This window comes from Harpia harpyja, chromosome 9, assembly GCF_026419915.1.
Source record: "Harpia harpyja isolate bHarHar1 chromosome 9, bHarHar1 primary haplotype, whole genome shotgun sequence".
Lineage (NCBI taxonomy): Eukaryota > Metazoa > Chordata > Aves > Accipitriformes > Accipitridae > Harpia > Harpia harpyja.
The window spans coordinates 544151-569400 of record NC_068948.1 but is presented as its reverse complement, the minus strand read 5'-3'; the positions used below and the strand labels follow the sequence as shown (position 1 = coordinate 569400).

The following is a 25250-nucleotide window of genomic DNA, read 5'->3' as shown; positions in this document are numbered from 1 at the left end:
GACGTCTGTGAGACCCAGCACTCAACTCCGTGCACCAGCCATCCCAGTAAAGGGAGGGAGCTCTGCATCGCTCCCCAGTGCGGTTCAGAGGTCTGCAGCCACTCGTATGCAAACATTTGATTCTGAGGTTTTTCATGGACTGTTTTTGCTTCCGTTCACTTAGTGAAGCCAAGGTCTAGTCTATGTTTGCTTGGTTTTGACATGTGTGTAGATAAGGAATATTTCATGTCCTGCACATAGGTTTACCTTCAGCTTCACCACAGATTTGCTAATATCTCGTGCAGTTCAGTGGGAGCCTTGTGGTCCTTGACTTCGCAGAAAGCAAGGTAACACTGCATGCAGATAACAGCCTCACTCACTCACTCTCTTCTGAAATCCAAGGTTCAAATGCCCTCTTAGTATCTGACAGAAGGACAGAGGGACTTGTTTTGCTAGGAAACAGACCTGTCTAGGAGTGTTTATGTATGCCTCACTTTCCCAGCAGTCAGAGGCTGGAAGCAGAAGCGCCAGGAGCATTACAAGTCAGTGTTGGTTTCTGTACCTTCAAGTACCACGGCCCTGGTGAATGGGAAATGCTCCCTAAGTGTCAGCGGGGTGAAGCATGCACCTGCTCGGAGCTGTAGAGGTGTCTTCACTTGCCGCAGGCATCTAACCAGTGCTGGCAGCCATGTGCTGGAATACGGCACGGAGGGCGACGGTGATACGGGTCTGTTTTTCCAGTTGCTGCTCTGGGGAGAAGGGCTGTGGGGCAGCTTTTCAGGTGGTGTGAGATACTGGCTCTGGATGTTCAGAAGGGTATTCGTTGTCCTGTGTCTGATGCCAACCACGAGCAAACTGCTAGTGAGGTAGTTTGTATGTTCTCTGTGTGACTGGATACACCCTAAGAAACACAGTTTTGCGGAAAAAGATGAGCGTATGCATTTGACTCTTTCAAAGAGCGTCTCTAGTTGAAGCACGCAAACTCTCCAGCTCTTTAAAAATGTTGGTGTTCAAGCACCGCATTGGTTCTGATGGTGCAGGTTCTAGACAAACACTTGAAGAGAGGCGAAGGGAACACATCAGTCAGAGCAAGGAAAGGGTTACCAAAAGCTTTTCTTTTTGCAGACAATTTGCTGTCTTTTTAGTCTTTCCTTATTCATCCCTTCCTTTGTCACCTCTCTCCTTATTTGTACTTTTCTTTCTCATGCCCCTCCTTTTCCTGCATCGATACACTTTGAAAACAGTGCTGCAATGCTCCCTAGTTCAAGATTACAGTGTACTTTACGAGGTATGATTTAATTAGGGGCCTTATTATGTTTTCAGCAGCTTAAGGTGGGCCTTTCAACTTATCTACCTAATTGGTTGCACAAGAAGTTTCACAGCCCATGACAAAACATTGTCAGTGATCAAAGTCTGAATTCTACATAAAGGAAAAATATTAATAATAAGATTATTCTTCAAGTGTGCACTGCTAATTATGTCCAGAATGTAACTGTAGAAACACTTTTGACTGATGTGAGCTTTGTCTAATAAATATGAGTCTTCACTGAGCTATGAAAAGTGACGCCTCTGACTTTACAATATTGGTGTCTAATTTTGCCACTGAAGATGTTTAAAATATTTTCCTGTGTTTTTCTTCTCCCCACATCCTTTCCTCCCTGTCTCCAGGTGACAACACCTGAGGTGATGATGCCCAGCAGCATGTTTCTCCCGGCAGCCACTCCAGAGAAAGACGGGAACTCCACCGCAGAGGAGCTGGGGAAGCAGCCTGGTGAGTGTGGGTCAGTGAGGTCCACGGGTCTCACCACTCCCCCAGCTCCCATCACCTGGTCAGGGACTGTGTCTGGGACATCTCTGCCCCGGTGAGCTCCATGTGCCCAGCTGTGCCCTGAGAACCACAGTAGTCGGACGGTGCCCAGCAGGGCCGTCTCCCTTCATCAGTGCCGCAAACAGGCTGGTGCCCGGGGTGTCCCCATGGCAGGGCAGAGCAGGGCAGCTCAGAGCTGAGGAGCACAGCTCACCACCGTGGCGATTCACGTGGAAATGGTGTTGCATCCTTGCAAGGGAGAAGACCAGATGTGAGCGGTGAAAATCAGAGGTGGTGGAGGGCTGAGGGGATCGGTAGAGAAGTGCCAAAGATTGCAGCTGCTGGCCGCAGACTGTGCTACCACCTCTGCTGTCATTGCTCTGCTGCCATCATAGCTCAAGTACGGATGCTAGGCATACGGTTTGGGGAGCTTTGAGCTGCTGTGGTCCTTATGTGGCTCAAATCTCCTCAGCCTATTTCATTGCCGGTCTGTGTTATGAAGGCATGGCTGTAAATCCATGGCTATTTAGTCCTGGCTTTGTCGTGTGATGTGAGAGGATCATAAGAACATTGTTCTGCATGGGCAGAAGTGTCTGATCTCAAGCCTGGCAGGGAAGCAACGCCGGTCTTCCTTCTGTGCCCTCATGGAAGGTCTGTAAGGAATCTGGGAATGAAGACAGCCGTCATTACCTTTCAGGCAGGCAGCCTCAAGGCAGTGATGCTGGTGGGGCAGCACTGGCACAGCCAGGGTAGCTAATGTTGCCCTGGGCAACGGGATCCCTTTTTTGGCCCCTAGCCATATCACACTGTCTTTCGCAGCAGGACTGTGCTCTGAGACCCTGGAAAAGTGGCAGCGCACTGAGTGCTTGTTCCTTCTTCTCCCGTCCTCCCTCAGACAGCACCCTTTGAGCTGCTGCCAGCGGGACCTGAATTTCATTCCTGTTTTTTCTAGCTTTGATAGGACCAAGACTCAAATACTACCTTCTTAGTGGAAAATAGGCAGGACATCAAAGAAAAACAGCAAAACAGACAGGTGGCTGAATGGCCTTCACTTAAAAGGAAGAATTAAAGGTGATAAATGCACTAAGGGAATGTGTGTGTGTGTGAATAATTTCCAGATATTCAAAGTGGGCAAGAAAGCAAATTGTGTAGGTTTATGCAATGGGCCATGATGAGGGTAATGGGCTGGTATTAAAATAAATGAATGAAGATAGAGGGGAAATGTTAGAAATACCTATCATCCTGCAGAGAAAAAAACAAAGACGTATTAGGGACAAAAAGAGGGTGTTGATCCGCCCTTGTGTGCTGGTGTAATTTTCAGGTTTGCTCTAATTTTGTTTTCGCAGAGATCTCTGAGGACTCGGGAAAGAGTCTTTTGCCATCAGAAAGTGCAGAGCACAGCGGAGATCCCAAGCCTGTTCCGGCCGATCAGAGCTCTGCCAGGGAGGACTCCGGCTTCCTCTGCTGGAAGAAGGGCTGCAACCAGGTGTTCAAGAGCTCAGCAGCCCTGCAGACACACTTCAATGAAGTTCACGCAAAGCGGCCTCAACTGCCAGTATCCGATCGCCACGTCTACAAGTACCGTTGTAACCAGTGCAGCCTGGCGTTCAAAACCATTGAGAAGCTGCAGCTCCATTCCCAGTACCACGTCATCCGGGCAGCCACGATGTGCTGCCTCTGCCAGCGCAGCTTCCGAACCTTCCAGGCCCTGAAGAAGCACCTGGAAACCAGCCATCTGGAGCTGAGCGAGGCCGACATTCAGCAGCTGTATGGTGGTCTCTTGGTCAACGGGGACCTCCTCGCTATGGGCGATCCTTCACTTGCAGAAGACCACACTATAATAGTCGAGGAAGATAAGGAGGAGGAGAGCGACTTGGAAGATAAGCAGAGCCCAACAGGTAGCGATTCAGGGTCGGTACAAGAGGACTCTGGCTCAGAACCGAAAAGGGCCTTACCCTTCAGGAAAGGCCCTAACTTCACTATGGAGAAGTTCCTAGATCCGTCTCGCCCTTACAAGTGCACAGTCTGCAAGGAGTCTTTCACGCAAAAGAACATTCTCCTGGTCCATTACAATTCAGTTTCTCATCTGCATAAACTGAAAAGAGCCCTCCAGGAGTCTGCTACTGGGCAGCCCGAACCTACCAGCAGCCCAGACAACAAACCTTTTAAGTGTAACACCTGCAACGTGGCCTACAGTCAAAGCTCAACCTTGGAGATCCACATGAGGTCTGTCCTGCACCAAACCAAGGCTCGCGCTGCCAAGCTGGAGGCGGCTGGGGGCAGCGGCAGTAGTAATGGAGCTGGCAACAGCAGCAGCAGCAGTCTCTCTCTGGGTTCATCCACGCCAAGTCCAGTGAGCGCTAGCAACAGTAACACTTTTACAACCACCAACACAAGTAATTCGGGCACAACTCCCATTCCCAGCCTGCTCAACCAGGTATCCAGCGACAACGTGGGAATTCCTCCTTTAGGTAACCCTGTAAGCACTAATATCTCCTCCCCTTCGGAGCCCAAAGAGGTAAACCGAAAGAAGCTGGCAGACATGATTGCATCCAGGCAGCAGCAACAGCAGCAACAGCAGCAGCAGCAGCAGCAGCAACAAGCTCAAACCTTGGCACAGGCCCAGGCCCAAGTCCAGGCCCATCTGCAACAAGAACTGCAGCAGCAAGCTGCTCTCCTGCAGTCTCAGCTGTTCAATCCAGCACTTTTGCCGCACTTTCCGATGACCACTGAGACCCTTCTGCAGCTTCAGCAACAGCAGCATCTTTTGTTTCCTTTCTACATCCCCAGTGCTGAGTTCCAGCTCAATCCAGAAGTTAGTTTGCCTGTCACCAGTGGTGCGCTGACATTGACTGGTACAGGTCCAAGTTTGCTGGAGGACCTGAAGGCTCAAGTTCAGCTCCCTCAGCAGAGCCATCCACAGCTCTTACAGCAGCAGCAAGGTCAGCTGTCCTTGTCACAACCTCACTCCGTCCTTATACAGCAAAGCCAGCACCCTGAGAAGAAGAATAAATCAGTAGTGAAGGAGAAAGAAAAAGAAACCCCACGGGAAAGGGAAAGTGCAGAGAGGGGAGACAATAATGTAGCATCTAAGGAGTCTCTGCCTGATAACTTAAAGCCCAAAGAGAAGAAGGACTTTGTACCAGGCAGTAGTTCAGAACCCTCCTTACTGCCTCCGCGTATTGCCTCTGATGCAAGAGGGAATGCCACAAAAGCCTTGCTGGAAAACTTTGGCTTTGAGCTTGTCATTCAGTACAACGAGAACAAGCAGAAGGTGCAGAAGAAAAATGGGAAGACAGAGCAAGGTGAGAACTTGGAAAAGCTTGAATGTGATACATGCGGCAAGTTCTTTTCGAACATCCTCATCCTGAAGAGCCACCAAGAGCATGTTCACCAACATTACTTTCCCTTTAAGCAGTTAGAGAGATTTGCCAAACAATATAGAGAACACTATGACAAACTGTACCCGCTACGGCCTCAGACCCCAGAGCCACCACCACCACCTCCACCGCCCCCACCTCCGCTCCCTCCAGCACCTCCTCAGCCAGCTTCTACTCCTACCATTCCTACTTCTGCCCCACCGATTACCTCTCCTACAATCGCACCAGCCCAGCCATCTGTGCCACTCACCCAGCTGTCCATGCCAATGGAGCTCCCCATCTTTTCACCACTTATGATGCAAACCATGCCACTACAAACGTTACCTGCTCAGCTGCCACCCCAGCTGGGTCCCGTAGACCCTCTGCCTGCCGACTTGGCCCAGTTGTACCAGCATCAGCTCAACCCTAGCCTTCTCCAGCAGCAGCAGAACAAGAGGCCACGGACACGGATCACCGACGACCAACTCAGAGTCCTTCGGCAGTATTTTGATATTAACAATTCCCCAAGTGAGGAACAGATCAAAGAGATGGCGGACAAATCTGGACTGCCTCAGAAAGTGATCAAGCACTGGTTCAGAAACACTCTTTTCAAAGAACGCCAGCGCAACAAGGATTCCCCATACAACTTCAGTAATCCTCCCATTACCAGCCTGGAAGAACTGAAGATAGACTCACGTCCTCCTTCTCCAGAACCTCAAAAGCAGGAGTACTGGGGAAGCAAGCGGTCCTCCCGGACACGCTTTACTGACTACCAACTCAGAGTCCTGCAGGATTTCTTTGATGCCAATGCTTATCCAAAGGATGATGAATTTGAGCAGCTTTCAAACTTGCTGAACCTCCCAACGCGTGTTATAGTGGTGTGGTTCCAGAATGCCCGTCAAAAAGCTAGGAAAAACTATGAGAATCAGGGAGAAGGCAAAGATGGGGAACGGCGGGAGCTTACAAATGACAGGTATATTAGAACAAGCAACTTGAACTACCAATGCAAAAAGTGCAGTCTAGTCTTTCAGCGCATTTTTGATCTCATTAAACACCAGAAAAAGCTTTGTTACAAAGATGAGGATGAGGATGGACAGGATGATAGCCAGAATGAAGACTCTATGGATGCAATGGAGCTCTTGACTCCAACCAGTTCCTCCTGCAGCACACCAATGCCCTCACAAGCTTACAGCACACCTACGTCTTCAGCCAACGCAACCTCCTCAGCTTTTCTGCAGCTCACAGCAGAGGCAGATGATTCCTCCACCTATAGTTCTAAAGTAGAAGCTACAGATGAAAAACCAAAGCAGTCCGAACCTCCAAGTACACAGCAAAACCAAACTCAAGAGAAGCAAGTGCAACCAAAGCAAGAGTCTCAGCAGCAACAGGACCAAGGAGAACAAAAGTCAAGTTCAGCACACCAAAAGATTACACAGTTATCCTCCCCCTCCTCATTGCAGCAGCCACCTCCCCCTCCTCAGCCCCCTCAGTGCTCCTTGTCACAGTCAAGCCCAAGTCCGTCTCAGCTCTCGCATCTCTCCCTCAAACCCATTCACACATCCACCCCTCAACAGCTGGCAAACCTACCTCCTCAGCTAATCCCATACCAGTGTGACCAGTGTAAGCTGGCATTTCCTTCCTTTGAGCATTGGCAGGAGCATCAGCAGCTTCATTTTCTGAGTGCACAGAACCAGTTTATCCACCCCCCGTTCCTGGACAGAACGCTGGATATGCCGTTCATGCTTTTTGATCCCAGTAATCCACTACTTGCGAGCCAGCTGCTATCTGGAACATTACCACAGATTCCAGCAAGCTCAGCCACTTCACCGTCAACTCCAACATCCACAATGAATACACTGAAGAGAAAGCTGGAGGAAAAGGCCAGTGCAAGCCCTGGAGAAAATGACAGTGGGACTGGAGGAGAGGAACCGCAAAGGGATAAACGCCTAAGGACAACCATTACCCCAGAGCAGCTGGAAATTCTTTATCAGAAATACTTGCTCGACTCCAACCCAACACGGAAAATGTTGGATCACATTGCACATGAAGTGGGCTTGAAGAAACGCGTGGTGCAAGTTTGGTTTCAGAACACCCGTGCACGGGAAAGGAAGGGGCAGTTCAGAGCTGTAGGGCCTGCCCAAGCCCATAGACGGTGTCCCTTCTGCCGAGCTCTTTTTAAAGCAAAGACAGCTCTTGAAGCTCATATCCGATCCCGTCACTGGCATGAGGCCAAGAGAGCTGGATACAACTTGACACTGTCTGCTATGCTCTTAGATTGTGATGGGGGACTCCAAATGAAGGGAGACATCTTTGATGGAGCAAGCTTTTCCCACATGCCACCAACTAGCAGTGATGGTCAGAGTGTTCCTCTCTCCCCAGTGAACAAGAGCATGGAACTGTCACCTCGAACTCTGCTGAGTCCATCCTCCATTAAGGTGGAAGGGATAGAAGACTTCGAGAGTCCCTCCATGTCCTCGGTCAATCTGAGCTTTGACCAAACAAAGCTGGACAACGATGACTGCTCTTCTGTCAACACTGCAATCACAGACACTACAACAGGAGATGAAGGAAATGCAGACAACGACAGTGCAACAGGGATTGTAACCGAAACCAAATCAGCATCAGGACCCAGTGAAGGTCTGACAAAAGCTGCCATGATAGCAATGTCTGAATATGAAGATCGTCTGTCTTCTGGCCTGGTCAGCCCAGCTCCCAGCTATTACAGCAAAGAGTACGATAATGAAGGTACTGTGGACTATAGCGAAACATCCAGCCTTGCAGACCCCTGCTCACCCAGCCCTGGTGCAAGTGGTTCAGCCAGCAAGTCTGGGGAGAGCGGGGATCGGCCCGGACAGAAACGCTTTCGCACTCAGATGACTAATCTCCAGCTAAAAGTTCTTAAGTCATGCTTTAATGACTACAGGACACCTACCATGCTGGAGTGTGAGGTCCTGGGCAATGACATTGGACTGCCAAAGAGAGTTGTTCAGGTCTGGTTCCAGAATGCTAGGGCAAAGGAGAAGAAGTCCAAACTCAGCATGGCCAAGCATTTTGGTATAAACCAAACAAGTTACGAGGGACCCAAAACAGAGTGCACTTTGTGTGGCATCAAGTACAGCGCTCGACTGTCTGTACGTGACCATATCTTCTCTCAACAGCATATCTCCAAAGTTAAAGAAACCATTGGAAGCCAGTTGGATAAGGAAAAGGAGTATTTTGACCCAGCTACTGTACGTCAGTTGATGGCTCAGCAGGAGCTGGACCGGATCAAAAAAGCCAATGAGGTTCTTGGTCTGGCAGCTCAACAGCAGGGCATGTTTGATAACACCCCTCTGCAAGCTCTTAACCTTCCTGCTGCATACCCAGCACTACAGGGCATCCCTCCAGTCTTGCTCCCAGGCCTCAACAGCCCATCCTTACCAGGCTTCACCCCATCCAACACAGGTGGGTATGGATATTATCACACTGCTCAGAGACACAGCTTAACTTGTGCATCTTTAGCACAAGCGGATGTTCCCTTGAGAATGACTGATAATAGGATACCCAGCCCTTTAGTTAGGCATGTTTACTTGACAGCAAATAAGCAATAGGTATTTTATCTTTAATTCCTGAGCTTGGGTTTTCTAGCAAAGTCTGAAATAGAGCAAGATCTAGACATGCTGCGTATCTCTGTTCTGTTAGCACAGACTAAAAATTTTGAAGCATTTCCAAGGAAATGGAAAATAGAGGATTTATCAAATGGAACAGGAAAAGGACTAATGTGCTGAATGCACTGTTCATTATACCTTTCCTTTTGTTACTAAATTCAGTTTATGTAGTGCTATCCCAAGTTTTCAATAATTCTGAACTGTTTCTAGGGAAAAGTGTGATGTGCATGACAGCACTGGTGACAGAAACCTGGAGCATCTTTAGGTAATGTCCTTATGGTGACCTCCAGGACAAATCCTGATGCAGCTGTGCATTGGATTTTGAGCACTGGCTGGGCACAACCTGAAAGTACCTTCTCAACAAACAACAGTGTAGTTGTGGGACAAATCTACTTTGTATTTTAATAAGGTTTTTCTTAACAACACTACATAAAAATGAAATTTGGCATAGTCCTTTGGGTGGCCTAATCTCAGATATTGGACTTTGTTTTTTGAGGATGCTCCTTTCCCTTATACCTGGTGGACAGATGGAAGGTATAAGATGTGCAGAAACACTGGCAGTGGACGATACTGCTCAGTAGACTAGCAGTGACCTAGAAACTTGATCCAAGGGCCTTATTTCACCCCTGCTGCATCCGTGGCATCCCAGAGATGTGCCTGTGTCTGAATTGCCACTCGTGACAGAGTAATTGATGTTCTCTAGGAGACTTGCTTTCACTTGGCAGACTTCTCTGTTTACTTCTGATGATCCCTCTTCAAGTTGACTTTCACCAGGGCTGCTCTATGTTTACAGAGATATCCTGAGAACTGATTCCGGTGTCTTGTCTCAGCAGCAGGCTGAGAGTGTCTCAGGTTGGACAGCCCATGACACCGTAACGCCTGGTATGGTTACACCATATGCCTTGTGTGCACCATATGTGCACCTTTGTTTTCTACACTGTGGCAATACAGGTCTTCCGCTATTGGGCAGTGTCCAGAAACGATAACTTTCTCTTGTTGCACTGAACTAATTGGATAATAATGAGTTCTAATCCATGGCGTGAAGCCTAAATAGGATCTGAGCATCTTCCTGGCTTCTTATTCAGAAACTAGAGTGCTATCAGTCTCCAAAAAGACTTTCTGATGCTTTTGTTCAGCAGGCTGACTCTGAAGTTCCTTTTTCAACAGACTGAAAAACTCAGTGCACGTGCTGCCAGGTAACATGGTTGTGTCATGTTAATAAAATTGCCATCTTCTTTCATCATCCAGGAGGTAAATCTGTGGATAAGCAAATCAAAGTCTTAGACAAAAGGATAGTAGCTGGTGTGAGCAGCTATGTGGAACTTGAACAGCTCATCTGATATTTGCAGGGGGGACTGGGTGCAGAGCTGCTCACTGTAAATCACATCACTAGCGCCTGACGTTTGTGTGTGGTTGCAGTGACTTTGGGTATAACACCCTAAAGAGCATACTAGAGACCCGTGACTCAAAACAAGTATCTTTCTCTCCCCTTGGAAGTTGCTGTGTTCACCTTTTTCTCCATTACTGCTCGTCTCTGAAATATCATCTGTTGACAAACGAAAAAGAGTTAAATCTCCCTGTATTTGTTGAGTTCTGGCCTTTCCAAAGATCATCCGCTCTCTTGGAGTCAAGATCCTTTTTTCTATGAGAGTAGCAGAGGGGATTACCTTGTAGCATGGTTGCTGATGTTCATGTCATAATGTCCTATCAGAGAGCAGAAGAGATCAGAATAAGTTTTTTGGAATCTGGAAGAGCTTTCTGCTGGGAGTTAGGGCCTCTGCAAGGGTTTTTTGCAGTTACAGAACTCTTCCAACAACTCCCAAAGCAAAAGTAAAATTGTTCTTGACTATAGTTGTAAGATAGGTCATTGTAATTAAACCATTTTTAAAAATCGTTGCTATTAGAAATTCTTCTGTTCAGGGCTGCTGCCCATTCCTGCTCCTTAAATCTAGTCCTAGCTACATGCCTGAAGGGCATCTTTGCATGCCAGGCCTTTTTCATGCGATACTTCTGTTCTTACTAAAGATCTCATTTCAGAGGCCAGAACTAGGCCAAGAGGATCTCTCTGGCAAATTATATTGTCAGCCTATCACAGATAGCTCTGTGCTGTTTACTCAGTACCCCAAATTTATAACAAGATCTAAAATCACTTTTTTGCACTTCAATCTATATTTTTGCTTTTATTTTTCTCCAAAGACCAGTATGTGTCCTGAGGAGATGGGGCTACGTACTATGAATGTTAAAAGCCATCAGTGACTGCCTAGACAGGGCTAAGCTATTTAGAAAGTCAAACAGACTATTTGTGGCCTTTAGATAAAGCTCCAAAGGTCAGGCCATCTCAGCTCAAAGCCTGTCGAAGCAGATAAGGCTGTGCATCCAGGAATGTTATGAATTACCCGCTGCTCCTGCGCTTGAACCTCTCAGGGACTGTTCAACTAGGGAACATCAGTTTCAATGGCATCTATCCATAATATGCCCTTATCTGAAATCTATAAGGCTGCTGTGTGGAGGCTCACTTCATACACTTCATACCTTCACAAATCACTATTGTCTCGATACTGCATCAGGAGCAGGTTTCAGAAGGGCTTTGCATCAGCCATCGCTGAATTCTCCCGGCTCTTGGCTGCCCTCCTCCCAGCCCTCCTGCAGGGCTCCTTCGCCAGGCTGGCCTCTGCAGAGCCACGGCGGCTTTGTCTCCTGCCCTTGGCTCAGGAGGCCAGCGCCGGGTGCGGGTTCCCAGCGTCAGTGGATGAATGCAGCGCTGTAGACAAATGAGCTGTTTATACCAGGGTGTAGTGCAGCCTGGTTTCGGAGAGTGCTTTGCTCCCCGTAGCTGCCAGCTGCTGCTCAGAGCACGATGCTGCAAGAAAGCGGTTCCTGTGCTGTATGTTGAGAAGCATGGATTCCCTTTGGGCTACACCAACTTTACAGGGCATGGTTCAGTGACAGGCTCTTGCGATGCAACTGTGCAGGCAGCAGTCTGGGGCTTGGTGTCCAGAAGCTTGAGGAGCACGTGTGTCTGCACAGAATTTACACCTTGTGCTCCCTCCATCAGCCTCTGCCCCCGGTCCTGCCAACTGCTTTGGCCAAGGCCCTGGGTATCAGGCTGCCTGCTAGCGGCAGGGATGAGATGCTTGAGGATGCCTACACTTGTTCCTCAGGATCAATTATGATGATTTAAGAGCTCACCAGGATAAAGGAGGCAGCTGCAGCTCAGACAGAGCTGTTGGCCCCAGTCCCTAGCTGTGTTTGAGTCCCTTTTATGCTGCCTTCGCAAGGCAAAGGAGCCCTGTGCATAGCCATTTCCCTGCTGGCATGCTTCCCCTTGGAAAAGACTTTAAGTTGCCACCATGGCCTGAATAATCCCCAAAAGGGGCAGTTTCTGCTCTCCTCTCCTCTCCTCTCCTCTCCTCTCCTCTCCTCTCCTCTCCTCTCCTCTCCTCTCCTCTCTCCTCTCCTCTCCTCTCTCCTTTCTCCTCTCCTCTCCTCTCCCCTCCTCTCCTTTCCCCTCCCCTCCTCTCCTTCCCCTCCTCTCTCCTCTCACTGGATGTATCACAGGAGAGGTACAACCTAAAGTTACTGTGCCTCCATGGCTGATTCCTAGTTCTGCAACTGTTCATACTCAGGCTGCCTTTGAGCAGTTACCATCGCAGCTTTGTTAATGACAGGTTAGATTTTGTTGAATGGTTTTGTGGCAGGGGTGGATGCTGCAGCAGGTTCCTGGCTCCAGAGCCACAGAGCATGCGGGGCTGCGCCAGCAGAACGTTAGAGCTTTGTTTCATTTTTATTTTCCCCAAATGGCACTGAGGGACATCCCAAGCAAAACGTTCCTTTTTAGGAGCATGTTCGCCAACTGCAGTGGACGTGACTAATGGACATGACTCCAGGAGCCACATGCCTCTTGCCCCCAGCTACTGTCAGCTGTGAGAGTAGAAATTGGCACCGGGGGACTGTGTTGTTACTGGCTATTCCTGCTGTTGGGAAGATGGGCAGACTTCACATTCCACCATTAATCCACCTCCTCTGTGAGGAAGCATCACTACGCTTTTAATTCCACCCAAAACACAACGTTCGTGCCCTGGGGGGATGTCTGAATACCATAAAAACTCTGAAATTACTCAGAAGCTGTGCACCCAAAGCCTCTTACATTGGACGGAAGGAAGGGGTTGCATCAGAGGTTTGTGGATTCATGAACATCAGCCTAATAAGGACAAAATAACTTAGATTTAGCCTGTTCAGTCCTATTCAGTTGCCATGACCAGGGCTTTCTAATCTGTGGAGATTTTAACGAGATTGACAGTATCTAGCGTTACAGCTATTTGGCATAGCGCTTTTCTTCTGCTGGCCAAGGACCAGTTAGTGCAGATGTAGGAAAAGCGTCTCCCCCTGACATCAGCTGCTAATCAGTCGGGCATTTCAGAGGGGTCAGTAAAACAGCAGCCATGCTGACCATCCCGGGCGGCTGGTGGGTGTCCCCGGGAGAGACACCACGTTCGGTGCTGCTGGGCAGCGTGGCCGAGCTGGCCGCAGGTGACGGGCTGAGAAGGCACGTCCCAACGGCACGGGGCCTCGGGGAGCGGGGAGCGGAGCGGTCGTCCCAGAGGAAGCGGGAGCGGACGGGCTCTCCAACCCGCGCTGCCGCGGCGCGTGGGCTCGGGACGGTCTCTGCCCCGGTGCAGAGGAGGCGGTGGTGCAGGGGCGGTGGTGGGGTGGCCCGGGGTCACCCCGCCTTGTGCTTTCTGGCTGCCCAGCGCCGAGTGATTCCTCACCTCTCTCTCCTCCCTCTTGCAGCTTTAACTTCTCCCAAACCCAACCTGATGGGCCTGCCCAGCACAAGCGTCCCTTCGCCCGGCCTCCCCACCTCTGGATTACCAAATAAGCAGCCCCCGGCCGCGCTGAGCTCGCCCACCCCGGCACAAGCCACGGCGGCCGTGGCCCCGCAGCAGCCGCCGGCGACGACCCCGCAGCCGCAGCCGCAGCAGCCGCCCCCGCCGCAGCGCAAGGAGAAGGAGAGCGAGAAGGCAAAAGAGAAGGAGAAGGCACCCAAGGGGAAGGGGGACCCACTGCCAGGGCCCAAGAAGGAGAAGGGGGAGGCGTCGGCGGGCGCCCTCTCGGCCCCGCTGCCCGCCATGGAGTACGCGGTGGAGCCCGCCCAGCTGCAGGCGCTGCAGGCCGCCCTGAATTCAGACCCCACCACCTTGCTGACGAGCCAGTTCCTTCCCTACTTCGTCCCCGGCTTTTCCCCCTACTACGCCCCGCAGATCCCCGGCGCCCTGCAGAGCGGGTACCTGCAGCCCATGTACGGGATGGAGGGGCTCTTCCCCTACAGCCCCGCGCTGTCGCAGGCGCTGCTGGGGCTGTCCCCCGGCTCCCTGCTGCAGCAGTACCAGCAATACCAGCAGAGTCTGCAGGAGGCATTGCAGCAGCAGCAGCGGCAGGCGCAGCAGCAGCAGCAGCAGCAGCAGCAGCAGCAGCAGAAAGCGCAGCAGCCCAAAGGAAGCCAAACCCCCGTCCCCGCGGGGGCTGCCACCCCGGACAAAGACCCTGCCAAAGAACCCCCCAAGCAAGAAGAGCAGAAGAACGCACCCCGCGAGGTGTCCCCCCTCCTGCCCAAACCCCAAGAAGAGCCCGAAGCGGAAGGCAAGGGCGCGGACTCCCTCTGCGACCCCTTCATCGTCCCGAAGGTGCAGTACAAGCTGGTCTGCCGCAAGTGCCAGGCGGGCTTCGGCGACCAGGAGGCGGCCAGCGACCACCTGAAGTCCCTCTGCTTCTTCGGCCAGTCCGTGGCGAACCTGCAAGAGATGGTGCTTCACGTGCCCACCGGCAGCGGCCAGGGCAGCGGCTCGTACCAGTGCGTGGCGTGCGAGAGCACGGTGTGTGGGGACGAAGCCCTCAGTCAGCATCTCGAGTCAGCCCCGCACAAACACCGAACAATCACAAGAGCAGCAAGAAACGCCAAAGAGCACCCCAGTCTATTACCTCACTCTGCCTGCCCCCCCGACCCCAGCACCGCATCTACCTCGCAGTCGGCCGCTCACTCAAACGACAGCCCCCCGCCCCCCCGGCCCCCCCCGGCTTCCCCCCACGCCTCCAGAAAGCCCTGGCCCCCGGCGGCCCCCCGCGCCCCGCCGGGGAAGCCGCCGCCGCCGCCTTTCCCTCCTCTCTCCTCATCTTCAACGGTTACCTCAAGTTCATGCAGCACCTCAGGGGTTCAGCCCTCGATGCCAACAGACGACTATTCGGAGGAGTCTGACACGGATCTTAGCCAAAAGTCAGATGGACCGGCGAGCCCGGCGGAGGGGCCCCGGGACCCCGGCTGCCCTAAGGACAGTGGTCTAGCTAGCGTAGGAATGGACACCTTCAGATTGTAAGCTTTGAAGATGAACAATGAAAATGAATTTAAATAAAAAAGTTAATAACAAACCAATTTCAAAAATAGACTAACTGCAATTCCAAAGCTTCTAACCAAAAAAAGAAAAAAGAAAAAAGAAAAAGCGTGGGTTGTTTTCCCATATAACGATGCCGGTGGGTTTTACATTTCTTTTTTCCTTTCCTTTTAATAAAATAAAACTTAAAAAAGAAAAAAAAAATCTGTTACATTTGTCCTTTCGAAGGTACTGTTGGTCTGGGAGACGAAAGCCCGTGCTGCCTCCTTACTGTCTTCGGAGCTTGAGCCCCTTGTATATTGCCCCTTTTCAATAACGCCCCACGTCGATAGCACAGCAGAGGCCGGCATGCACTGTATGGGAAAGCAGCCCACCTTGTTACAGTTTTAAATTTCTTGCTATCTTAGCATTCAGATACCAATGGCTTGCTAAAAAGAAAAAAGAAATGTAATGTCTTTTTATTCTCAGGTCAATCGCTCACACTTTGTTCTGTTTTCAGAATCATTGTTTTATATATATATATATATAATTTCTTTCGTTTGTTTTGGGGTTTTTGTTTTGTTTTGTTTCGTTTTCGTTCCAGAAAAGGATTTTTTTTCTTTTTCTTTTTTTTTTTTTTTGTTAATTTAAAATGGGCAGAAAGTATTCAAGAGAAAAACAATGTGAACTGCTTTAGCTTTTCGGGGATTTTAAGGGTAGCTTTTCTGCTGAAGCCAATTTCAAGGGGAAAAGTTAAGCACTCCCACTTTTCAGAAAAAAAAAAAAAACCCACACAAAGAGTGTTGAGGACTCGGAGCTTAAAAAATAAGTTTTAAAACAACTGACTTTCTGTATTTATGATAGATATGACCATTTTTGGTGTTGAGTAGATTGTTGCATTGGAAATGAACTGAAGCAGTATGGTAGATTTAAAAGAAAAAACCCTTTTGTGTACATTTAGCTTTTGTATGGTCCAGCTGACGGCTTCTCATTTGATGTTGTCTTGTTCATTCCTAGCCAGATAGATTGCAATCCATTGACTCGCCTAAGCTTTTCTCCCCTTTGTACCTTTACTCCCCATTCCCCCATCCTGTAATCTTCCACTTATGGTCGCTACCTTCATTTCTTAGAGGGTGGTTGCATAATTATTTTATAAAAACTAAAGAAAGAAGTTCAAAGGGTTTTGGGGGGTCAGTAGGATCCCTTGCAGAATATTTTTTGTTGGGGGTTTGAAACTTTTTAAGGCGTATACATACGATTTACCTATGTCTGTTACCCTTGTGCACTTATCTCTTATTTTCCATTTTTCCTTTTTTTTTTCTTTTTCTTCCCCTCTTCTTTTCCTCATTTTGTAAATGCTTCAAAGACTCTGTTCCTGAACTATAAGCATTTGTTTCTGTTTGTGTAATTAGGCTGCACTCTGTTCCTTCTTTTAAAAAAAGTTTTTGTTACATTTTTTTTCTCTAAAGAAAATTCATGCTTTAAATAAAATCCAAAGACATACCCTTTCACCACTGGTGCAGAATGAGCAAAAAGGATTCTTTTTACTTGAGAATTTGTTTCTGATTTAAACAAACAAGTCTAAGTTTAAATAAAGAATAAAAAAAGTACCCAGGTTGTTATCTGTGCTTCTTCTGCAAGCAGAGAGACAACTCTTAGCGAAAACCCAGCGCACCAAAAGGCAGGTTTCTCTTTCCAAGTTCTCTCCCGTGGTAGGCAGGCGGAGCGGCGAGTGCCACGGCTCAGAGCCACGTGCGGGCAGGCGAGGAGCCTGCCAGGCTCTGGCGTCCCCGTCCAGCTCCGTACCCCTGCTTGTGGGAACACGCAGACGCACGCACGCACGCATCTCTTACGGTCCGGACTTTGAAAGGAAAACTTTGTGCTGCTAAAATGTAGATTTTGGAGACAAATAGATGCTTGCTGTTTCACTTCTGTAGCCAAATGTCAACAGAAACAATCTCCTCCCCCCCCCGCCCCCGTTTCCTCTGCCCCGAAAGTGCGAGAGCCTTCTCCCCGTCATCTTCATCCTCCTCCTGCTTCAAAAGGGAACTTCGAAGACTGTGAACGCAGGTTCCTCCCGCTGCCTCCGGGCTTCTCCTCCCCGTGCTGAAGCCGCTCGTCGACTCCGCGAGAGACTGGAGCATTCGAGAGACGAACGTGGGGTTCATTTTCTAGCGGGACGCTTTTATTTTTATGGATTTTTGGTTTTAGTTCGATGAAAGACTAGATCCTGAACTGTTGTACATATTTCTAACTAGGCTAATGCACAGTGCAAATTCCTTTTTTAATTGTTTTTTAAGTAGACGATACTAAAGAGAGTACCATCTAATATTCCTACCAGTACCCAGTTGTAGCATAAGGTGTCAAAAACGGAAACAAGTACACAAAAAGCGTTCGCTGTTTTAACAAACGGTTTTCTTTTAACAAAAGTTCTTGTATTTCTCCCCGTGTTTGAGATGAACATTTTTTAAATTCTAAAGTTGTACAGTTTTTGTTTTCCATTATTTTATCTTGTTTGTAATTCTATGAAATATATATATATATATATTTTTTGCCATTTAACTGTTGTATGTTACTCTGTCTGTATCATATAGAAATTTTTTCGTTTGTTTTGTTTTCGATTCTCTATGTGATACGAGTTAACAATTTAACACTAGCTTAATCTGTCAAATTCCGCAAGGTCTCTTTTGGAAATCCTTTTGTTTTGTCTTGTTTTGTTTCGGTTTTTTAATTATATTGCTTGGTCATAGTGCAATTTCTCTCTCCTTCTTCCCCCTCCTCCTTCCCACCCACTAAAAGGTTTTATAAATTCATTTCCTTGTATTTTTTCTAAATGTTTCTAGAGACTTCCAGTGCGAGGTTGCCGCCTCCTCTTGCAGCCGGGCTGCCCCGGGGCCGGTGCTGGGACCCGCGTCCCCAGCCCCGCCGGCCGCGCTGGGCCGGGCTGGACCGGGCTGGGGACCCCCCCGGCCCCGCCAGGACCCCCGGCCCCGCCAGCCCCGGCCTCGCGCCCCGCAGCCCGCCCGGCCGCCCCGGGACGCGGCGGGAGCGACGTCGGGGCCCGGGAGCCTCTGCGTGACCCCCCGAGCCCACGCGCGGCCTTTGGAGCGGGCGTCGGAGCGGGGCCGGGCACGGGGAAAGGATTTTGAACTTAGCATTGAGCGGGTTTCTGTTTTATTTTTAATAAAAAGCTTTTTTAAGTGGTGAAGATGGCCAAAGTTTCGTACAGTTGAGAATAAAGAGAGGCGTAAGGGGTGTGTCGGGGCCGCCCGCGCCTGGGGGCAGGCGGGGGGGGGCGAGGGAGGCGCTGACACAAGCCAACACACTCGCTGTTCGTGGAAATATATTTTGCTTTTGAGAAAAAAAATTAAACTTTTAAATAGAAGCAGAAATTGGGTTGGTCGGTCGGTCGGTTGGTTCGTTTGTCGGCGCTGAGATACTGCCCACTGTGAAACACAAAGCTTTGACTATTTTTTTCGTTTTTATTTTTGGGGGGCGAGTTTGGGTAGAACAGAAAGCATAAATGAGGTGAAGAGGGATATGAACAGCCTTTGCAATGTACAAAAAATAGAGCAAGTGAAACCAAAAATGATGTTCTTGGTGTTTTTCTATAATGTAGTCTTGTTAGCTTTTTTTTGTTACTGTAACAATGCTGATCTCGAACTGTACCAAAATACATGGAGACTAACAGAAACAGAAACCACATGGAACTTTCAAAACTTTAAAAAATTTGTCACAAAAGACTTTGTTGTCATAGTTGAGTTGACTGTAGATGGTAATTGAATATACTCCTTTGGAAATATTTCATCACGTATGTTTCCTGCTCATTGTGATACATTAAAAAAAAAATGAGCAAAAGCTCTCGTCTCCGATGTCCCCGCTTGTGCGGTGCAGGGTCTGTGTCGGGGTGGGTGCGTGCCGTGCGGCTCGGCTTGGCTCGGCTCAGCTCGGCTCGGCGGGACGCGCGCATCCGCCCGAGCGTCCGCATCCCGCAGCAGGCGGGCGCTGCCACGGAGCCACATGTCCGCACGCACGCGCCCTCGTGCACCGCCGCGGCGCACGCGCGTCCACGTCCCTCCCCACAGGTGGGCGTCTGGGTGCCCGTCGGTGTGAGAGCGCCCGGGCTGATGCTGCGAATTAACATTAAAGTGGAAGTAATGAGCCAAGTAGCGCAATTCGTATTATGGCTTCGGGTTGCATTGTGTGTGAAAAGGACATTATAAGTGCATTTAATTTTACTAAATGATTGCGTAAGAATTCTGGGCACACTGCTGTAATTAATGGTTGAAGGGAAATCATGATGCCTTTATGGGTTGAGGTCATCTTGAAACCTGTAAACTAGAAGTAAGTGAACTAAAATCGCCATCTGTTTTCTTCTACTGATCAAACCAAAAGGAGACGAAGGTAAGAAAGGTAAGTGGCTGACTCACTGCTCTTCCCTTTGCTTGCAGTGCCTCTTGAGCAGGGAGGATAACTTGATGAACTGCTGAGTGTTAAATACACAATTCTCTTACCAAAAATTGCCACTTGCAGCAGAAAATGCTTGAAATTCATTAATAAGGACCACATCCAAAAGAGAGCCCTGGGGGCTACCATTCATCTCTAACTTATAACTGCAGCAATAAATAATTTAAAAAAAAAAAAAAGAACCAACCCAACATTGCAGGTGGGATGAGCAGTCTGTTTGGTACGGGTGTCCTTGGCCGCTCTGCCGCCTCCCTGACAGCGTGGGGCTTCCTCCCCCCCCCCGGGGAGCAGAGGCCTGAGCTCTGCGGTGTCGTCCGGCCGGAGCAGAGGTCATGGGGAGGAAATCTTGCAGCTAGCCAGGGAGTGGGAGCGTTCTTTAATTAATCTGGTCAGGACATTCACCTGTGAGCCAGTAAGTTTAATAATCGGGTTGCTGATGCACCTTCATGAGAAAAAAGGAAAACCAACACTTGTACTGATTCAGGCTCCAAAAATACATGAATTATGAAATAAAGCAGGTGGAAATTGCCAAGCCCCCAACGACTCCCGGTGCCATGGTGTAACCAGACCAAGCCAGCCCAGGCCCTGGCCCCAGTGTGGAGCCCTGAAAGAGGAGATCCTGCGCTTTGGCGACTGAAATGGCAAGGACGATTGCACCCGAACACATACTGCAACTCGGTACCCCAAAACTCTCCACGGGCTGGGCTGCCTGGTCCTGTCCCAGGCTCAGGCGTTGCTCTTCTGGCGTGAGCCTAAACAGGTGGGGATCTGGATTGCCTCTTAGCTGTTTGGGTTTTTTTAAAGGGGAAAAAAATCCATTCTGTGTTTTCCACAAGCAGATGGGACTGCGGCAGTAATGGGGTCACCAGCGCAACCCTTCCACCGGTGTTTGCACTGTGCCGCGTTAATGACTTCACTGTTGTTCACAGACCTGCAGTTTTGTAAGTTTATTATGTAACGTTGCTGTTTATTCCTGGGTTGAATTCCAGTTTAAAACAGCTACACTTGAGAAAGCACCTCTCTAATGCTCAGAAAGGTGTAAATGGCCTCTAGTAGCTGCACAAGCTGCAAACTAAAAACCTCTGCAAGAGCCTCTCTGCTCAGAGCAGTGCATCAGCGGAAATTGTGCAAACCTCTGACAGAAATAAAAAGGGTTTTCCATGCTGTGATTCTGGTAAGAGGAGACCAGGAGTGATTTTTTTAATAACCTTTCACTGCCATCACCTAAAAGATAAGGAAAAGATTTAGCTCTTACTAGTACACTCTTACAGGCCAAAAAAATACGTATTTATAAAAACAGAGCAGTGATCAGGTGTCCACTACAGACAGTAACCTTGCCAATGGGTTTGGAGCAGAGTTCCCAGCTGGAGGTGCCACTGCCCTTGGGTGCAGCCTGCGTGTTGCTGTGTCGATGCAGCAGGAGCAGGGGCTTCGGCCAGCTGCCCCCGGGGGGGCAGCCCGGGCAGTCCCCGTGTCACAGCCCAGCATGCGGTGCCACGGGACGCCCGGTGCGTGCTGACACCAAAGGGGGAAACGCCGCTGGTCTCCCCGTTGTTCCCAACCAGCTTTTCCACAGGGGATCCCACCTGGGTGTACAGCGGAGATGAGACTGGCACACGAGCCCTGCCGGCAGCCCGGGCACGGGGCCGGCACGGGCACTGGGTGCAGGAGCCGGACACCGGTGCAAACCGCATCCCGCCTGGCAGGCAGGTCCCTGGAGCACTCGGAGGCTACGGACGGAGGATGCCTTCGGAGATGCTGTCCCTCCTGCACCCGTTCTTGGTGCACAGCGCTGCCGGACGTCGCAGCAGCTGTGGGCTGCTCCGTGCCGGGGCTGAGCCACCCTGCTCCTGGGCTGCCCAGCCAGCAGCTGAGCCCTTCGCCCTGGCCCCACGTCCCCTTGGGTGCAGGGCTGCGTCCAGGCAGCACCGTTGGCTCTAGGGGGGTGCCAGGGCAGGGGACAGGCACGGCAATGCCACCAGGCAGCCCAGTGTGCATGCACAGGTCAGCGCTACAGAGGGTCCGTTCCTGTGCCAGCAGCCGTGGGGACCGGCTTCCCTCCCTTGCTGCCACCTCAATGCCGTGGCCAGAGCTGCCAGCTCCCCAGCATCCAGGTGAGGCATCAAGGACACATTTTCAATGCCACCAAGTGACAGAAGAGCTGCATTCGTAAAGGTGTCCAGGGCATGAAGCAGCAGATCACTGGGACTAAAACAAGGCCAAAAGGAACTCCAAAACCTTGCCAGCTGCCGACTTCCAGTGAGACCAGTTTTGCTCTGCGCTGTGGGATGCCTCCCCGCCATGTCCAGGTTTGCTGCAGCACAGGGCAAGTTCAGTCCGTGAGGCAGCTGGCCCTGCAGCCCCTGCTGTGGTCACAGAAGCCCATGGGGAGCCCAGGCTGGGCACAGACCCCCTCTCCTGAGACCAGCAGCTGCAGCCACGTCGCTTCTCCAGGCCTCTGCTGAACCGAGCAGGGTCCCACGTTAACATCTTTGCTAAATGACATCTGAAGTCTGCTAAGAGAGCCGACTTCTCTAATGCAGACGGATGCTCTGAGAAACTGCCACCAGGCTCAGGCTGTGCCAGCAGTGGTGAAGGGTTAACTCCATCAGCGCTTAAACTACAAATGTGGAGCCCATTCTCTCCTCCAAGCTCGTTAACAATGTACACCTGATGATCTAAAGCACTAGAGAGTCATTTTAATTAACGCTCTGCCAGAGGGGATGTGGTGAAGACACTGATTTCACTCCAATGACTTTCTATTTTGGTATATTGCAGAATCGGTGCATTAGTTCCCCGGGCTGATGTGGTGAGCTAATCCAACTACAGCCGCATGGGCACTGCCTCCGCTCAGCTCCACAGGCGGCAGCTCAGCGCAGAGGTGCTGGCACCATCCGCGGGTCGAGGATGCGGCTCCTTGGCAGGGCTACACGGGGCTGGCTCCGGCGGCTCATCCCCCGGCAGGACCGGGCTGGTTCTCCCCTACCCACCGGCGGGGCGCAGGTGGCAGTGGCTCAGTGGCACCGCAGAAACGACAGACAAAGCCCCGCACCCACGGGGGTCTTTCCATGCGCCTGCTGGGGCCAGGAGCGGGACCACTGGGCTGGGGGGCACCCGTCCATGCCCGCCGTCCCGCCAAGCCGCAGCAGCCGCAGCTGCCCCAAGGGAAGGCACCAGCCTGAGCTGCGGAGGATCTGCAGCCAGCGGTGCTCCGAGTCTCCCGCGGCCTCTGCGGTGATGGAAGAGAGACTTCACACTGCGCCCCAGAGAAAAGATAGCAGTACCTATAAATGGTATTGTGCTGTTGGTTAGATGGTAGCATGATGTTACTTAATTAATGTTTTAATACCCTAGGCATCTTCTGTGCCGTATAATTCATATCGATTCAGCTGTGAGCATGTTCAGTTAAAAAGACTCTCTTTCCTAAGCAAACTTTCAATTATATTGAATTGTCACAGCAAAAAAGGGCCTTTTCTCAGCATGGGGGAGGGGATTCTCTGCCAAACCACTGCCGGCTGGGCTGGGCACACACGTGCAGATACGCACACATGTGCACATGCACAGAGCCACCGCTGCCAACCCCAGCGATGCTGCACTGCTGGGTGTCACCATCCCTGGTCCACGGGGTTTCCTCCTGCCTGTGTCCAGGCAGAGCAGCCCGTCCCCTCCAGCTGCTGCTGGGCTGGCACCGGTGGGGGCTGGCCCCAGCCCTGTGCCACCACCCTGGGTGCCTGGGCACACGCAATGCAAGAAGCAGCTCTTGCAGGGCTAGCCGGGCTCTTGCTGCAGCCAGCAGCCGTGTGCCCTGCGGCTGGGGGCCTGTCCTCCCCACATGCAGGGCCAGGCTGCGGACCCCTGGCTGCCCGCCACGCGTCGTGGGCCCGTGGGTCACTGGGGGCCTTGCTGCTCCCCAGCCAGCCCGCTGCCATGGCAGGGAGCCGACCAGGGACTGAAGGATGGGCTGGAGCTTGCATGGGTTTGAGTCGTGGCTTTGGGGATCACCGGTGTCTTCTGAACTTTTGCTAGTTTGGTTTCTGTGTCCCATTTTGCAGGGTCCTGCACATGTGGGGCAGGTGGGCTTCCTGGAGAAGGGGTGCCCAGTTGTTCCCCCCCTTTCCCACAGGTTTCCAGGAGCATCCTCCAACGCGCCCCTGTCTCCAGAGGTGGTGGGTCTCGGCTGGAAGCAGGTCAGTAGGGCCATGGCCAAGGCATGGGGCGGCTCTCTGGCACCCCTTGATGCCGCAGCACTGGCGAGCCAGGCACACCAGGGGTTGGAGGGAGGTTAAAGCCAAATCAAAATTGACAGAAAATTATTAGCAGGGCAGAGACAAGGAAAAGCCCCCCTTCCTCCCGTAATCAGGTTAATGTGTGCGCAGAATGCTGAGTGTTTTGGCAAAGCAGCGCCTTTTCTTTTTTAAGCAGAAATTCACTTTCCATTATGTGAAGCTGTATCCCTCCCGCTCCAAGCAGTGCCTTTGATCAGCGCACATGGTGGGGGAGAAGGACAAGGGATATGACCAGCCTGACCGCGTGTCCCTTGGCCCTGCTGTGCCCCGGTGAGCAGCAGCTGGAAGGGATTCCCCCGTGTGCCCGTGGTGAGGGACAGCCCAGGGGACGGATCCCTTCCCCCGGGGCACCCCTGGCCCCCAGGACGGTCGCAAACCTCGCAGCAATGGGCACACAGGCCATGTAGCATCGGGGGATGCAGGCGTTGGCAGGGGCCCGTGGTGCCCCACACAGGAGCGAGACCATGCATTAGGGGCCTCGCCTTATGCTTGCAGGGCTACATGGGGCTGGGATTCAGCTCTGGGCATGCCGGCAGCTTCTGGAGGGAATGCCACAAAGGTCCTGCATGCCAAGGCAGCTTCGCCATGCTGGGGCACAGGGCTGTGCCAGGGCAGGGGGCCGCGTACGTGGATGCCACCCTCGGGGCCAGGCCAGCAGTGGGGCTTGCTGACGCTGCAGGGACTTGTGGTCCGGCCCCAGCCACGCCTGGGACCCTGACACAGCAAACGGGGCTCCTGGCCGAGCAGCCGGGAGATGCACCATGGACCCACCACCCTTGACAGCACCGTGCACGGCAGCGCCAGCCCCGAGCACAGCTGGGTGGGTCGCGGCTGGGTGCAGCATCCCCTCTCGCCGCGCTGGTGAGCCCTGCCTGCCCGTGTCCTGCTGCGGTGCTCCCAGGGGCACAGCTCCATCGCAGCTGGTTCGGGACCTGCCATGCTGGACGGGGGCACGCTGACCCTGCAAGCGCGGGACCACGGCTGTGCACGAGGCTGGATGGCACAAACATCACAGCCCAGGCTTGCTGGGGACCCACACATCCCTCCACTGTGCTGGCTGCCTCCCTGGCTCACTCTGCTTCTTTGGGCTCCTCCTGATTTCCAGTGGCACGGAGAACAGAGTCCCACAGCAGTCTGGCCCCACGTTGTGCCGCGAGTTTTCCCACAGCTGCGATGGCTCAGAAAGGTCCCTGGCACAAACCCAGCAGGTTCCCCTGCATCCCATCGGCAGCCTTCCCACCCGGACCATGCAAGTCAAAGCAGATCTCAGCGCTCTGCTCCTGAGAAAGCGTGTCCCCTTCTCACGGAAGGGGGGATGCAAGGTGAAAATGTCCCGTGCC

The 25250-nt window shown here is 51.5% G+C and overlaps 1 protein-coding gene across 2 annotated transcripts in view; it reads left to right on the top strand.

The window, feature by feature from the left end:
* The window catches only part of ZFHX3 (zinc finger homeobox 3), a 344347-nt gene extending 327580 nt beyond the window's left edge, over window positions 1–16767 (top strand). For both annotated transcript variants that reach the window (XM_052795595.1, XM_052795594.1), the window contains 3 exons: window positions 1648–1750; window positions 3133–8589; window positions 13584–16767. In XM_052795595.1, the coding sequence (XP_052651555.1) occupies window positions 1648–1750; window positions 3133–8589; window positions 13584–15163 (7140 nt within the window). In that variant the 3' untranslated portion in view covers window positions 15164–16767. The remainder of the gene's footprint in view (window positions 1–1647; window positions 1751–3132; window positions 8590–13583) is intronic.
* The last annotated feature ends 8483 nt before the right edge of the window (window positions 16768–25250 follow it).